We start from the raw sequence: 17435 nt of genomic DNA on the forward strand, positions 1-17435 counted from the left end.
ACTGACTTAACGCTTGTGGATGGGGGCGTAGAGGGTGGGTGGTCGGTCTGTTTTGTTTTGTTTTGTTCCTAAGAGGACACGGAGACATCTCCTCTTCTGGCGTCCCAAAATGATTGGAGTCCCACCAAGCCACCAGTAACATGTTTTCCTGGAGCGGGGACCAGAATAGACCATAGGGCGTGTAATGAAGCAGAAATGACAAATCATTAATTTTCCTGCTCATTTCAAAATAATCGTTGGCAAATGTCTGTTGCCTGGTGGGCAAAACGGCTGAAATGGTCAGCGAGGCAAGAGCTTAATGCACATTTGTGGTGCACTTATTTCACCCATACATTTCCTGTCATGGCAGCTGTTTATGCCCAAAAAAGGTCATTTTAGTTTTAATACATCTGGAGCATTTCTCTGAAAGCAAATCGCCGTTTTCCTTCATGTTGTCTAAGAAATGAGTCATGAAAGAAAATGATCATTATGACTCGGCCAACGCAAAATGAATAAATCCATCTCTCTTAAAACAGGTGGTTTTGTTGTCGGAAAAACGACAAGATAACGTTTAAAAGAAATCTTTAATAAAAGACAAGTGTTACACCCTTGTAGAGAAGATACATAATACACACACACACATGGGCCTTATGTACAAACACATTATTCAAGGGAACCCCGTGCAAGCACAAATGCACACACACACACACACACACACACACACGCACACACGCCAAGAGAGAGAGACTGATAACTACTGCTGATTATCGTCCACATCCAACTATACCTAATGTATGTTTTTTGGCCATTGGTACAGTACACTTTTGCACACAAACGGGTTGACTGGGAACGCTATAATGCATACGACACGACGCAGGCTGTCCCAGTCTGCAGCAACGACCCGCCGAGAGGAAAGAGAGTACAAAAAAAAGGATCCTCCCATTGAACCAAAGCAGCAGCAGCAGCAGCATGTTACAGCCAGATTCATGGAAATGGGCGAATAAAGGAACAGGAAGACGAGAGCGAGGGGCAGGAGGAGGATGTGAGCAGTCGGAGGGGTGGGGGGGAGGGGGGGGAGCGCGGGAGAAGGAAAGACTAGCGGGAGAAAGAGGAGAAAAGAGGTGTGAGGTTAAAGCGTTCCTTCGTCCAGCAGTTTGTTGACGCCGTTGCAGATCTTCCTCAGCGAGAGTCTGTACTCCTCCCTGTCCCCGTACAGCTCGACCAGGAACTCCCCGCGGGCGAAATGGTTGAAAACGTGGTCGATGCGCGCGTGCGAGCGCGGCGTCAAGTGCTGCTCGACCAGGTTGTGAAGCAGGTCCCTGCACTCCAGCAGGAGCTCCGACAGGATGCCCATGTCGAAGGTGTACTCCACCTCGTAGAAGGACACCGCCGTCATGGCCGCCTGGTTCATCTTCTTCTTGAAGCGCTCTACCGTGTCGAGCTCTTCGGGGCTGAACTGGTGGTTGCGGTACAGGATGCCGATCTTCAGGGCGATCTTGATGACGTCCTTGATGATCTTGTGGGCCTCCTTCTTGCTCTTGGTGAACTCCCGGCTCGTCTTGTAGAGCTCGTCCAGGATCTCGCTGCTGGTGTCGTCCGTCAACATGTTGGCCACCACCATGGTCGCCATCTTGCTGAGGATCTTCTTCTGGGCCTGCAGGGCCAGGGAGCGAGAGTTAAAGCTCTCCTGTCCTGAAGCGAGGAAAAAAAGAGATTCGGGGTTAGTCCTCAAGGTCGCAAATGTTTCTCCATTTGCTAGCACAGCCGATGCAAAACAAACGTGACTTTTGTAACGCTGGTAACTTTGTAACTCTGTAAAAGCCACAAGGAAAATAAATAGATTCAAGATGGGATTGCTGTGTGCTTATGAAGTAAGTAGAACTTAATTCTGTCTCGGTTAAACGTCAGTATGTTTACATGTAACAGTTTCCATCTGGACCAACAGGAAACGCCGTTGACCCGTTGCAATAAAAGAGGTCTTCCCTTCTCCTGTTTTCACTGACATGACTCGTCCTTACAGAACTACTGTACTTGTGCCAGAAGAAGCCTCGTCTTACACAACACAACTCGCTGTCTTGTAACGAGATCATTGGTAGTTTTTAAAGTCGTCTCAGAGAAAATGAAAGCACAGCTGTGGCGTGAACTGCTCGCGCATGACTCGGATGTTTCTTTCCACCGACAAAGATTCATCCTCGAATCTATTCATCACTTGGATATAAGAAACTGCAGCTGACTTAAAGTTGGACTTTGATTGAAAAGAGGTTGCATAAGTCTTTAGAACACCGTCTGAGGCCTGTGGTGCATTCGGCCGACTGTGGGAGGAACGATCATCTATCTGTGGATAACGTCACACAGCTGCACAGCGATAGGAACCTCTTTGCACTCAGACTGGGTCGGACTCCAGCCGTGATTTATCTCAGGGGAGGACATCAAAGGCTGACGGCGTTAACACCCGTCTGTGTGAATGTGAGGAGTGGGGGGGGGGATGGAGTTTTTTTTCTATTTGTGTGCCACCTAGCTCCAAATGACACACCAGAGAACTCTTATTATTATGATTAAAGCCCAGGGAAGAGGTCCCACTTTTGTCCTCGTGTTCCCTGTCCACTGTCGGCCGCGTCCTCCTGCACATTAAATGTAGGTCCAGGAGGAAAGGGAGTTTCTTCTCCTGCAGTGTCTCAACCAACCTTAACTGGTAGGATTTCATCTTATTTGATCGATTCTGATACTTATACTAATACGCACGCACGACAATTGGGAGAAATCCTATCTGTGGCATTTCATGAGTGAATGTAAAGAAGTGACATTTTATGTTCTGGTCTGAAGCTAAATGACATTTCACGTATCTGTAAAATGGCCACTTTGACATTTACAACTAATAAGGGTAATGTCGTTTCCAAATACATAATATTGGATGTACTGCTGCATTGTGCAGCTTAATGGGAGTGAGACAAAGTAGTGAGTGGTTCAGTCAGATTTCCAACGTGCAGAAAAAGCCTCCGTCATGAAGACAAGAAAGTACATAAAAGTGAATAAACTCCCGACTGAACTGAATTGTAGTTTAATATTTTGGAAAACAAGCTGCAGACATTTTGCGTTTCAAGTGTTTTTTTTCTGGTGAGCTGGTGATCAGAAGTCTTCCATCTGAATTTTGGTTCCACTCTGGTACCTCAAAGTGGGTTTGAATCCAAACCTTTTCCTGTGAAAACCGCTGCTTGGAAACAAGGTTGAAGGGAGTGGAGACACTCAACCAAAACCACGAACTTTAAACCACAATGTGAAAAATGCTGACTCTTGATATGAAGGAAACGACGCGTGAAGCCTTTCACGTTTCTCTTGATATTGGTTTTATTTCGGATGTAAAACACCCGGAACACAAACCAACATACAGCACAACGGTCATCAATGACTCCATTCAAATACTGGACCTTCAACACCAGTCAGGAGCAAATAGTTTCTGCTAAATCCCCACAGGCCACTGTCCAAAGGCTGCTTTTACGGTACCAAAGGTAAATGGCCCGAGGTGTCAAATACATAACATGCATATGAGGTAATACGGGGCTTTTTCATTATATTTGAATAGCAACAGCAGCACATATAACTGTGGCTCTCATTAGGCAGATCTGCGCCTCTCATCAACAGGCTCTTTGTCGCTGTTATTTCCTGTTTCTGTGAAGCAGCTCTTTGTTCCAGCGAGCCTCTGATATTCACATTTCTGAAACCCCGGCACATCGATAAAGGTGACGGCTCGCCTCGTCAAACCAATGGTCCTGTAGACTATTTGGCCTCGCTGAGACCAGTTGCTCTCTCAGTGAATTTCTCAAATAACAAAGATGTGTTTAACGTATTACTTAAATCAGTGCTGCGTCATGAGAAGGACAGCAAGTGGCTGTGTTGTTGGTGCAGAGCTAAAGGTGGACTAATTGTTCCTCAGCCACCCGCCCGGCCCGTTCACGAGGACCAGCAGGCGGCCATCGACGCCGTTTCCCTTTACGCTCGTGTCAAGTTTGTTTGCACAACGAACCATGTAAGCAAAAATGGATCACTGGTGGGGGGGGGGGGGCGGTGGGACACCTTGCAGAATGGACGGGGAAGGCGGTGTGTGAGTCAGATTGTTGGCTGGGAGATTTTTTCTTTTTGTTACATTCAGGAAGTGAGCGCGTAGACGGTTATAAGGAGCGCACATGGGGGCAGTGAGAAGTCCGAGGACTCACATTCAGCCCCGTCAGCCGGGAGCCGAGATGAGCGACGCGCACGAGCCGCGGTGTCACAACCAGTTACCGAGAAGAAGCCCGAGCCGCCAGCGGAGGCCGAGGCAGGAGACCGTCTCCCCAGTTAGTCATCCATCTCCGGCTCTCACACTCCCTCGCCTGCCCGCTCATCATCTTGTCACTTGTCCCGATGTGTTAGGTTTTCACAAAATAAATCTATTTTTTTTTTGTGCAGCATCTGAGAAGAAGTTACTGAAAAAACGGACGAAGGGGGCAGGAGTCGTGCGCGCATGCTTGAGTTGTTAAAGCTTACTTTTAACATCGGGGGTTGGTAAGGTGCCTAACGTGCCTCTCCACTGCACAGTCTGTCTTTGTTCCGCCTGATGTTTTTAGAGCGCTGAGTCAACAGTTTCTGCGTCGGAACATACAGTGCGTGTACGGGAATGGAACATGGACACCGGCCAAACCTGCCCCGCTGAAGGTAGTACCCAGAAAAGATGTGAAAAAAGGTTCATTCCCATTTCAGTCAGTCACTTATGTAAATGCTGTTCCATTTGCAGCAAATGAGATATCACAACAACAACAAAGAAACGCATTATTCCAGTAAGAGTTTGACATTTTGGTACATTTGCGGATTCACTTGCTGGCTTAGAATTACGGCCTAGCTTGTGAAATTCAAGTTTTTGTGCGTGCGAATGTGGCGCGTCGACCTTTGACCTGGTTTGCTCGCGGCGGTCTCGTTCCAGGGAAACCACAGCAATGAGCAGCTAACACTGACGAGGGCCGACTGGCCTTTACCGAGTCGCCGCCGGGGGGCCCCTGGTGGGCTTATCGGCTAGAATGCTGCGGAGCGCACAGTCGTGTGTGAGTGTGCGCGCCAAGGTGTTTTGTGGGTCTTTGCGCGACAGTCTTTTGTGTCGTGCTTCATGTCGCGAAAGCAGAGAAGCAAAATAGAGTCGGTCCTCAACAGGATCTAGGTCTGTTTTGCTGAACAGCCCTTGTGTGGAGGTTTCACGTTCTCCTCGTGTCAGCGTGGTGAGTTTCCCCCCCCCCGGCTTCCTCCCACAGGCCAAAGACACGCAGCTCCATCCAAACGGCCGTAGGCGTGAACGGTTGTCTGTCTATGTGTCAGACAGATCGGCTCCAGTTCCCCCCCCCGGGACCCCGAACAGGACCGTTTGAGATAACGGATTGATGGATGGATCATCAGAAATTAGAAGAGAGACTTATTTATAGGACCGCAGAGAGGCTTCACATCTTCCACCGCAAACTATAGACACACCTCTTCAGACTCCACCTCGACTAAAAGATTAACAAATTGTAGCACTTAAATTGTACTTATGACGCCACTTATCTATAGCAAATTGTAAATTGGCTTATTTGATGAAATTGCACTTTCTTGTGCTTCTGAGTTTGTATCCCTATGATTGAATGCAAGCTAAATGACATGTAATGTAATATTTAAGGTAATGATCAAAGATATCGATATTAATGGAAAATGTATTAATTAATTAATAATATTAATATAATTAAGAAAAAGCCAAGCGTGTTAAAAAAAGGTTTGTAAACTGTCTGGTTAGTTATTTAATAATCTTTGAAATCTATGAGACATCTGCACCTACAGTTATTGTAAAGGTTAAAAATGAATTGAGAAAAAACAATATCACCCCTAGGACCCTTCAGAGCAGGAAACACAATACCCGAGCAGTGCTTCCCTGTATGGGGTTGCTAACAAAGAGGTTGCTAGTGACAACACGCTCGTGTTTATTGGTTTATTGGACAGAACCAGGTCACACTCCATGCAGGTGCACGGGTGTTTTTTCTTTTTTTTCTCCAGATAGACACGAAAACATATGTTCACCACACCTGCTCATGTGCTCAACACAACAATCACAGGTGTTCATGCGCAATCGTTCTATCAATGTTGGATATTAGCACAAAATGAACACATGGCGTTTGATAACAGGGGAGAAAAGGAATTAGAAAACCCTTTATTTACCATAATAACACTGCTATCTCAATCAAATGGATTTGCACAGCCAACCTGGCTCAGAGACGCAGAAAGGTAAGAGAGGTTCGGAGGGTTATTGGTTGGCGACAAACAAAAAAAAATCTACGCAAGATTTCCCGTCAACCCCTGCTGTGCATTTCCTGCCCATGTGCAAGCAATTGATTTTTTTCAGGACAAGTTTTTGTTTAGTAGAAGAGCAGTCCAGTTCTTATCCCCCTTTGCTCAGTTTGCACCGGCCTTCTGCAGCAGTAGCACAGAGTCATGTTTCACACACAAAGACGCAGGCTTTAATGTGCCGGGCTCGTGCGCAAGTCCTGCGCAATCTGGTGCGCCATCCATCAGCCCTGGACTGCCGTTTCACAGAGCACCGACACAACACTAAAAATGTATCAACGGAAAGAAAATGTCAGCGAAGAGACAAGTTGGAGACGCAAACGAGGGCGACAGCTTGACTTCCTCCTCTCTTACCTCGGCCTTCTTCTTTGGGTTTTTGAGAGAGGAGTCGCTGCAGACTTTCTCTCTCTCTCTGCGTTGTTTATCTGACCATCGATGACAAGCATTAAGAGTGAATCTCTGGCCAACGTTCCCGCAGATGGTTTTGTTCACTTATGTAGGTGTTATACCGACATCAGTATTCACAGACACACACGGACATGCATTAAAAAGAGTAAATGTAAATAGGCCTTCATACACTTTCTCTCCATTCTCGTGGTATTTTCTCTCCCTCTGCTCTATTGAGAAGATGAGTCAAACACACCACCCCTGCTAAAGGTCTGTGGTGACGCGTGTGTTTGTATCTGATGCAGCTTTATGGGCCAAACACGTGTTCAAATACAAGGAATTGGAATTTTGTTTTGCAGAGAATAAAACAGTTGGGAAGAAGGACAACAATGCTGGAAAAATACAGATAGGAAAAATACATGGATCAAGCAATCACCAACAACAGAATAAAAAAATAAAAAGGCTTGTGTTCTGTTACAGACTATACAATAAGTGCAAAGAGATATATACTGCATGGCTACACTGTATCATTGTGTGTGTGTGTGTGTGTGCGCGTGTTTACATGTCTATATATTGTGCTGTATGTAAGGTATGTGAGATTTATAGTAAAATTGACGGATTCGCTTTTGGTTTTTAAAAAGAAATTGTACATCAAAAGCTGTAAAGTTGGAATCTTTAACGGCAGCACTGGATATTTAAGAAGGTCTTGGATGAAAGTATTAGATTTTCACGGAGAAAGAAAATGAGACAAAGTGCGTTGACGTGCATTATTCATGCCATGTCAAATCTGACTCGGGGCCAGTTTCCAAAGCTCACTCTTGAGCCCGAGGTCGTCCTAACAGCTGCTCAAGATGTAGAGAGGCGTTCACACCTTAATAACTAACCCCTGTGTAAAACCTTAACGGCTTTTATTTATGTGAGTATAAAGTGCATTTTCTTTTGTAGACGTGGATCATTTCGTTCAGCTGACCAAAAGTGCAGTTACAACTTTCCTGGAAGAAAGCAGGAAATACAGTTTGATCCTCTTCATAGATCCCAAGGCTTGTAAAAAGCACACTTCTAACCTTTGGTTGAATGTAAGACAAATGGATGTTATGAATTATTTGTGCAGTTGATGGTTCTTGCAGGAGTAGGAGAGAGGCAGAAAAGACGCCGCGCTCTCACAGAAAAACATATGGGAAGCATAAAGTGCACGACAGGTGGCAAATAAATAAATAAAACAAACACATGGATGTTTCTATGGACTCGGAGTAAAGCCTCATCCTTACCGCCATCGCAGGAATTGAACACAACTTTATTATTTGACCTAATAAATGCTGATACATCAGCCGCTATTAGTTCACTGCAGAACCAACTGACATTTACAGGAGGGTTCGAAACCATGAAGCCTCAAAGAAAAAAAATTGTTATCAAAACCAGCATAGCAGCTGATATCCGATTTTAGAAAAGCTCTCACACATTGGCCTCCGTTTAAGAGAACAACACGTTAAGGTTGGTGTTGTGTGGGATGTTCTGACATCACAGATAGAAATGGACGGTGTGGCAGAACAACTCATTTCCGATTGGGGTAACGTTCCCGGTGGTTATCTGTCAAGAAAAACAATCTTGAAGCAGTCAAGACGACATGTGCGAGCCGTATGAATAGAGGTGCGATGACTCGGCCAGTTGGATGCGTTGGTCGGAAATGGCAGCGAGCAGCCAAATAAGGTGTGACTCAAGCTTTAGTGGCAGATGCGTCATGGATTAAAAAATCACATGAACAAAGCCGCTGGGAATGCTTTTCAGGTAAAAACCAGTCGATATATACGTTAACGCGACTGTAATGATGTACGGCGCGAGACCGAAAAACCACAACTGTGTTTACCCTGCAAAGTGTCTCTAGTGTGACACGTAGTCCGGGGAAAAAGCACTTAAGAGCCACTCCGAGGGACGCGAGAATCAGCCGTGTTTAAGGCTCCATCCCTCATCTCTTTCTTGTTTGCGCCCCTCTCCGTCTCCTGCTTTTAATGGCCCTGTTCCCCGCAGAGCTCAAGCAGTGAGATGAGGCCGAACATGTCGGTGGCGGGAGATGTCTGATTGATTAGAACGCCGCCGGCTCGATCGCCCGTCGCCAGGGTCGGGCGAGGAGAGGGAGGAGGGGGGGGGTGAGGGGGGGTATCAGTGATCTGACCTCCACCGTTAGCCGTGTGCTATCTTCAAAGTCACTCCTCGTTATGGAGACCTCGGGAGCCGCTGGTATCGAGGACATCCTGTCGGGGGCCCCTGCGAGATCCCTGCCCTTTGACCTCTGCTCTGCTGTAAAGTTAACGTGTCCAACAGCTGTGGTTGGATGAGATCGGCCATTGTTTGGGTCACGGTGAAGAGCCAGGCCTCAGTAGGCTGGTTAGCGGGCATGGGAACCTTCTTCTTCTGTGGAAAACTGCTCTTCCAACAATCATTAGCCCTCGGGGGGGCGAGGACGAAGACATTTCCGCATACAACACGACAACACAGCCGGCGGCAGCAAGGTGAGTCTCTGGAACGGTCTCGGCTCACGGCAAGTGATGCTTTCTAACATTTTTTTTCCAGAGACAACAGCCATTTTTGTTTGGCGAACTGAAAAAAAACGAAGACGAGAGCGCCGACCACGGCCAAGACCTCACTGCGTGAACGTCATAGAGCGCAAAGTTTGGTTTATGTGTTTTGCTCGTTAATAATGCTGGTCAGCAGAGAAAAAAAAATCCTGTAGATAACCAGATTCATAGAACACCACATTCTATCTCTATTTATAAAAAGTCGGGTACAAATGTGTGGGTGGGTGTTCTTGTGTGAGCCATAATGACAGACTGTGAGACTGAGACCTAATAAAAAACAGAGGTGGATGAAATATTCAGGCTTTCCTCACTGGATCCGGCTGGGAAACCAGACAGAAAGTTCCCTTGACTCTTTCCATGTGCAATATAGGAACTAAGCTATTTACAGAGAAAGGAGGAAGGAGAGAGGAAGCTGGGAGGGGATGGGCAGTGATGGCAATGTGTACATATTCATTTCACACCGCTCAGTCACTACTAATAGAAGTGAGCAGGATAAAGTACAAAATGAGAGGAAGGAGGATGTGTTTGTTTGAAAAATGCACAGGAGAAGAAAAATAAACACACAATCACAGCCGTTCTGAGAGCCGGCAGATGTGTCACTTCCTTTGAACCCCGCGTGGAGGAGCGAAAGAAAGGAGGACGGAGGAGGTGTTAAAGAAAGAGAGGTGAAATCATATGTCCATCTTCTGATTGTCAAAAGGCCTTCACGTCAGACACGCAGGCCCACCAAAAACAAACACAACCTCAATTTGCTCCACATGATCAGCAGCTGTTTTAAGAACCGTCTTACATTCACAAAGTCCCTTTTTGGCTCTTTTTGTTCACCTCTTCCTCTCTCTCTCTCTTCATTTCTCATCACATCTACACGGAGCGGCAAGGAAGTGAGTGTTTTCCGGCTCTGGGCGAGCCGATCCTCTCACAGACCTCGGCCAAGTCCCAGCATGCCGTGGCATCGTTTACAAAGAGACACACACCCACGTGCACGCACACACACACACACACACACACACACATGCACAATCATCCAGGTCTTGCCAGCTTTCCCCATAACTTTGGCCTCCTGGTTTGTTTACCAGTTCACCCACTATAACAGAGTAAAAGTGAGGCCCTGGGGAACCCGGAGGCCCATTCTGCCCTTGCCCTTATATATAGAGCTGAAGTCCCGCCCTCTGGCCCATCTACCCTCTATCGCACTCTTTCTGTCCTTATCTGCCTGTGATGGTCTCTTTTCATCACCTGCTGCAGTGATGAGGTCACTCGGCTGCTTCTAAAAATGATGCTGCATCTACGTAAAAGGGTCAATTTTACCTACATTTGCAACTGCTTTAAATAATATGAGGAAATCCATCTACAATCAGCATTTTAAGATCTGGAGGCCTCGCCAGCATATTTATGATTGAAGGACAACCTCCACGAGGCTCCGCACGGCTGCTTGCAGCTAGCAATGCTAACAGCGCAAACAACAGCAGCCGCGCCGGCAGGGGGTAACATCATATGTCAGGGGAGTAGAGGTAAGCCAGGAGAAGAGGCGGGGCTTCAGATGTCCACGCCGGCTCATTTAAAATGCTGCTATCACTCTGAGTAAAGAGATAAAAATTGTATATACTTTGAGCTTTTGGGCTTGAAGGCCCTCGCTGTGCATGGCACACTGTTAAGCCAAAGTGCTGCTGCTCGGTTGGCTGCCAACCCTCCACCAACTAATGACCAGGAAATAACTGTGGTTCAGACACACACACACACACACACACATGCATTTTTAGATTTGTTTCTGACTTGTACTGACTGCATTCCTTTTTCCCACCAAACCCTGTGCAATAGAAGCCAAAATGGAACCCTTCGATGAGTTAATTCTAATCACTGTGGCCTTTAAGGATAATGGAGTGTGAAAATAAAACTGTGTCTCTCCGTCGGCACTATCGCCCATGAAATGTCTAAACCCACAAATGTTGTTGTCACATATCCTAATGTGTGCTGTTCTGTGGCCCTCTGCCTCCCAGAGTGGGAAACAGTTTCAAATGTACTCTTTATGTGACGTGGTGCTGCACTAACTGTTGAGATGTGCAGCGCATGCTTTTCCTTTTAAAGCTGTCCGTAATCAGCTCAGCTCCTTCACTTTCAGAGTTCAGAGTTAAGTGTGGAAAGCTTTGTGTGCAATTGTCTCCCACTCTGCCTCGTGTACTGTTGCATCATGTAACCTTTACGTAAAAGAGGAAAAGTCTCCATTTGACTGGAAATAATCTGCATGTTGGAGTTATACAGTCAACGCGAGTAGATACGAGCTCCTGCAACAGCGGACCGTATATAAGAAGCGGCCGTAGCCGCTGCGTAGTCACGCAGTGGTTATTGGACTGTAATTTTAAAGCCTTGAGTTTGGCTTCTTGGTTTTGGACCAGCTGCCATTTAGTTTATCTGCAACCGTGGGCGGGACACGACAGGATGGAGCTAGCTAGTACAGCCTGACACTGAATAAGACATTTTTAAGTGACCAAAAATGTTCAAATGTATGAATTAATCATGCCGTAGCGACCTGTCAATCACAGGGTAGCCACTCCCAAAAGCCTACCCTGCTTTATGGTCTGTTTTACTCGAAATGGGACCAAAGTTCACTACATGAAAACCACGCTGCTTTGAAGAGGATATAAAAATCAGAAAATGAGACCATTAACTATTGGTTACAATGTTTTTGCTTAAGCAGTGTCGTATAGCTCATCACACTGGCTTCACTTCTCCCTTCCCTTCTCTGAAATGCACCACAGATCTGAAAAGCCTCCACCGGCTCACTGCTTCACCGACGCCACTCCGCCCTGCCCTTAATATTCACGGGCCTCCCTCCGATGAGTCGCCTCTCACACCCGGCGCCGCTGCCGAACTGTTTACTTTGCTCCGGCCGGCCCTCCAGTGAAACCACAGCCTTCTCCTCCCACTGAGTGTGTGTCTGCGAGGTCTTGTCTAAATGCCTCTGCGGTGTGATTTCATCTTGCAGTAATGGCTCCGCCGGGGGAAACAATTCTCTCCCTAAATGTCCCACCAACACAACAAAATGCCACAGTGTTATTAAGCAAGCACATGCATGTGCATACGGGGAGAAAATGCCCTCCGGTCAAAGACCTGGGAGATGATTTTAGAGTTTGTCTCGTTGCTGCAGTCAGAAGACGTATACATATACATATATATATATATATATATATATATATATATATATATATATATATATATATATATATATGTGAAAACTTTCTCCTGAGTTGTCTTTTCCACTTACAGCTTTTTCTTTTTCAGTTCATGTTACAATTTTCCAGAAGGAGCTCCCAGTGTCCTGTGTGAGTGTGTGTGTGTGTGTGTGTGTGTGTGTGTGTGAGTGTGCTAAGGGCCGGGTTGAAGTAAGCATTCTCCATCTGCAGGCCAGATTAAAGGCAGAGGGGGGGGGGGATGAGGGATGCATGTGTTTGGAGACCCAGGGAATGAGCAGGAAGAGTGTGGGCAATTTCTTTCAGTGTGTGTATGTGTGTGTGTGTGTGTGTGTGTGTACATGGGAGTAAAGCATGTAGCCTGTCTGCCAACATGGCAATCATGAAACAGGAGCTCTGTGATAGCCGGGCGCTAATGCGGCGCTGATGCTTGAAGTGTTTGTGGGATTGGGGATTAGTGGCATTTAACGCGAACCAGTGTAGTCACAGTCTGGCGTGAATGCTGAGGTCACCTGGCCGAGGATTCAGCTTTGTCATCAGACATCTGCAGCTTTTCTTTGTCTACACAAACCACAGCAACGGCACCTCGTGGCCTCATCCAACCCGCCGAACCGCTTCTCTCCTCTACAACTCTTTGCTTTCCGTGGAAAGATTTGAAATAAACACAAACGGCAGGAAAAAATTTGCGTCACCTGTGAGGATTCAGCCAAAAGTAAACACAGAAACCAGGATCTTTAGTTGATTTAGATGCAAATGCCTTTGTGCTGCCCCCATTGTGCGACGCGACCAACAATCCACCAGCAGAGCAGGCGTGGCGCGCTTTGACTCACAATAAGGTGTGGTCATCTCCGCCGCACACAGGGCGGCTGGATGGATCCGTTTGTGCGTGTTGGTGTGGTCAGTGCTTATGGGAAATTGTGGGGCTTTTGTGGGCGATTTTTTATTTGAGCAGACGCACAAGCCTCAATGATCACAGCTTGCTGTCGGGCTGCAATAAATCCAAGTGCAAGGACCGTTTTTTGTGCAACGACGTACATTCACCTGATGGAAATCCCTGAGGAAGAGGAACGGATGATACCTGTCTGTGTTACGGGTTATTGCTTTATTTAACTTAATTTAAAGAGTTTGGATCGTCATTGGCTGTAAGGCTGTTACATTACACTGTTTGTATCTGTACCTATGAATCAATTTCTATGCGATCCATCTACATCCAATACGGAACCTGCCCTTATTTGACACACGCGTCCCCACAGCCATTTAACCCAAAACACAGTTTGTCCTAAACCTAATCAAGCAATACTGTCGTCTAAACAATGCAAGCGTACGGGTTGCTCAGGTGATGTCTGCATCAGTTACCTAGCAACAATATTCTCATGACTGAAAGCCCTTGAGTGGCAATCACTGTATGTTTTCTATACTTCCCACTTTGATGACACGACCTCGTGGGTTTCGCTCGGAGGCGGCGTAACGCCGCGGCTCCAGGCGGGTTCTCCGGAGTGTCGTGGGAAAACGGACAAGCGGAGCAAAATACAAGACGGGCTGTGGGAACCTCGGCTCCAGACAGCGTCTGAGGATGACTTTGAGGGAGATGTCCTCAATACCTCGCGTTATTAAAGCAGGCGATTTGTGCCGGAATACGTTTTAAAGGCCACGAGAGAGACTCGGGTCCCTCATCCAGCAAAGCTGGAGGAATAAGGGTCGTGTTTGTGGACGGAAACACTTTCACAACACTCCTGTTTTCAAAATACATCTGCTCAGGTTTCTGTGGGACGCTTGACCTAATGAAACCAGCCAAACCAGTTTTTTTTGTTTTTTTTTTACTGACAGTGAGACTGACGAGTAGAAACTGTTCTCTTTCTCCCAACAAAAATCCCATTGTGCTTTTACTCCCAAGTCACCTTTCCCTTTCAACATGTGCACTACTGCTTCGATGCCAAAAAGACGAAATGAGCTGAAATGAAAGAAGTCCCTGTTTAATGTCCTTGTTGACGTCTTGACCTTGAGCGGTCAGCAGATGATCCGGATCTGTCATCTCCTGCTTTCTGTCTCTCGTGTTAAGGTTCCTCTCTCTTTGCTGACAGACAGACGGACAATGAGCCAGACGGACGGACAGATGGTTATTAAGGCAAAGCGCCACGCCGTCATGCCGAATGATCACACCGCGATCGACATGCCCATCTGATACGTCCTTCAATAGAGCAGACGTGAGGACGCGTGACATTTAAAGCCTTACTCACTACACAACCAATATACATGAATAAATACTCCCCGTGCAGGATTAATAAGTAACTGTCGATCTAAAAAGCAGAACTACTTGACAGTTCCTGCGTGCTGCTTGGCATTACAAAAAAAAACCTCCCAGAGGCACATTTGATTCATGATCTTTGAACTCAAGTTCATTCTCCAGAAGGCAGTTTCATCTCCTGCCTTCAATTCCCTCCAGGCTCTCAGTGTAAATAAAGACAACCGGCCCGCTCTCGCTCTCCCACAGAATAATGGGAAATTGCAGACGCTGAACCTCAAAGACAAATACATCTCTGCTGCGCTGACCCCAGGAAACAACTTCTCAGAGACTTGAGAATCTAGACATTTTCATTTTCCCTGCTGGTGGTGAATGAAACAGAAGAAGAAGAAGAAGAGGAGGAATGAGAGGGAGGTCCGTGGGGGGGGGGGGCTGTGCTCTGTTTGTAGCTGGATGTGTTGATGAGCCGGCTGCCTGCACGTGTCGGCGCTTGCCTGTTCCTGGCGGTGACTGAGCCGGCTTTCGTCACCGGCGCCACACGGACCTCACGGGCAGCTTGGCGTCGATGCATCCCGGCAGCGAGCGACAGACAACGGATTAAGGTGACTGATAAAAGTTGTGAATTGTGTTTGATTCTGTGTTTGTTTCGGGAAGCATTTAAAGTAGTATTCAGATATTTAGAAGATAAGAGCTCCTGGTGACGACATGTGTGTCTCACTGGCCCTCTGGATGGTCAGTCAACTGATGGAGTAAAGGTGTGGAGGCTTACCTGTGGACAGGTCTCCGTCACTCTGCTCTCCGGAGTCCGAATCCATTTTCTCCTGCAGGACACTGGGAGGCTGCAGAAGCTCTTAGATTCCTCTTTCTTCTTCTTCTTCTTCTTCTTTCCTCTCAAGGGATTATTTTGGATTTCTTTACCCAGAGAGAGATTAAAAAAATGCCTTCAAAAAAAAAAAAAAAGGGCAGTGTCTTGTTCTTTTCGCTTTCTTCTCCCGGTGAGCAGCCTGGATCACTGCAGCGCTGGGAGGAATTCTTTTGGGGCTGATTTGCTGATCTGTCCTCCTTTTTTCCCCCTCAGCTCTCCTCTTTACTTCTGACTCCCTCAGTTTCCCTGTTTCCTCCTCCGTCTGATGCTCCCGCCCCTCTCTCGCTCTCAGTCCGTCCCCCCTCTCGGTTTCTCCCTCCCTTGTCACCGCACCACTTGGTCCTCCCCTTCTTCTCCTCCACCTCCTCCTCTCAATCGCTGCCGTCACACTCAGCCTCTTTACGCTTTCTCCACTCAAACTCTTTCTCTACCTCTTTCTGTATGCTGTAAGTGGCGTCTCTCCCTCCCTCCCTCCCTCTCTCTCCCTCACTCTCTCTCTCTGTCTCTGGGTAAGAGTGCTGCCTGTGTTTGAGCAGAGCAACGGGAGAGACGCATTCATGGCAACTTGAAATTCATCTCCAGCAGGAAAAGTCCCATGAACTCCCGTTAAAAAAGGAGTCACTTACTGTCTTTGGCGGTCACGTGAAGTCAGGCCGGGTTGCTGTTTTACTTTTCTCACAAATCACTGGATGGACGGGTTGACCTTTATTGGATGGAATTGCTTTGAGCTTTTTTAGAACATAAGGAACATTTTAGAAGAAAATCTCTGTTCACTTCCATATACTGGTAGAACTTTTAGAGCTATACGAGACTGTTCATGCGTCAGAAGCGAGTCTTAAGAATGGAAGACAACGGTTGGAGACGAGTAGATTACAAAGAACAGCAGATGTGTCTGTAGGTGTTTGTACCACAGCTGCACTGGATTTGAAAATAATCATTGTCAGGTTTTGGCAACTCAAACGACAACAGATCCTTTGTTGACTCACCGTTTTACACATTCAACAACCACGCAGAGAGGAATGTATTGTAGGAGGCGATATAACCACCCACCAAAGTGCAGCGAGGCCCTCGCGTTTCCAGTTAATGCCTCGCTGGAACTCTCCCCCACTCGCAAAGGAGCTGAAGAAACACAAATAGAAGCATTCTACTGGGATATTCTAAAAGCGGATGTTTGAAATGCTTAATTTCCTACTAATCACCTCAAGGGGGGGAGAAAAGGGGGGGGGGGTTAAGGGGGCAGGTGGGCGTGCAGTCGGTGGTCCGACAACAGTTCCAGGCCATGACGTCCCAGGTGTGGAGATGACTGTTGCGCAGCATGAACACTGGGCGGCAGATGGCGTCAGCCTGCGTGGCCGCCGCCCGGGGCTCGCTGGTCCGTGACGCCGTGCACGTTCACATGTGCACTGCAATACTGCAGCGACAACAACCAAAACAAGCGAAGCCGCTTGGATCCGGGGAGTAAAGGTGTGTCTGCCTCCCATACGGGGCATTAAATTGGATCAAAAAGGTACAAGAACTGAACATTATTCTTTGATGTTTGTGACCTTCTTGTGTTTCATCGGAGCCTCAGTAATCACCGTCTCTATAAATGTGCCCTTTGTTTAGTCAGTGTTTCCTCCTGATTGTGTAACCACGGTCTACTGTGTACCAGTGCGTGAGAGGACGAACCAACCCCACTGCACCAGCAGGAGACGATGACCACTGCTGACAGAACACGTCACGTCCCACGTCAAAATACTCAAATCTAAATGTAGACATGAATGTGAGTGAATGAATGGGTGGTGGAATTTACTACACACAATCTATTAATCTCTGTTCCGTGTAAAGTATATTTCCCTCTGAAATGAGGTGGAGTAGAAGTGTAGAAG

The 17435-nt window shown here is 46.9% G+C and overlaps 1 protein-coding gene across 1 annotated transcript; it reads right to left on the reverse strand.

Moving 5' to 3' along the window:
- Positions 1-544: 544 nt before the first annotated feature.
- tnfaip8l3 (tumor necrosis factor, alpha-induced protein 8-like 3) lies at positions 545-16004 on the reverse strand. Its single transcript, XM_040167085.2, has 2 exons — positions 15472-16004; positions 545-1671 (listed from the first exon to the last, which is right to left on the reverse strand). The coding sequence occupies exons 1-2, from the start codon at positions 15515-15517 to the stop codon at positions 1109-1111; spliced, it is 609 nt and encodes a 202-aa protein (XP_040023019.1). The 5' UTR covers positions 15518-16004; the 3' UTR covers positions 545-1108.
- Positions 16005-17435: the final 1431 nt, after the last annotated feature.

The sequence above is a fragment of the Gasterosteus aculeatus genome, chromosome 12, assembly GCF_964276395.1.
Source record: "Gasterosteus aculeatus chromosome 12, fGasAcu3.hap1.1, whole genome shotgun sequence".
In the NCBI taxonomy this organism is placed as follows: Eukaryota; Metazoa; Chordata; class Actinopteri; order Perciformes; family Gasterosteidae; genus Gasterosteus; species Gasterosteus aculeatus.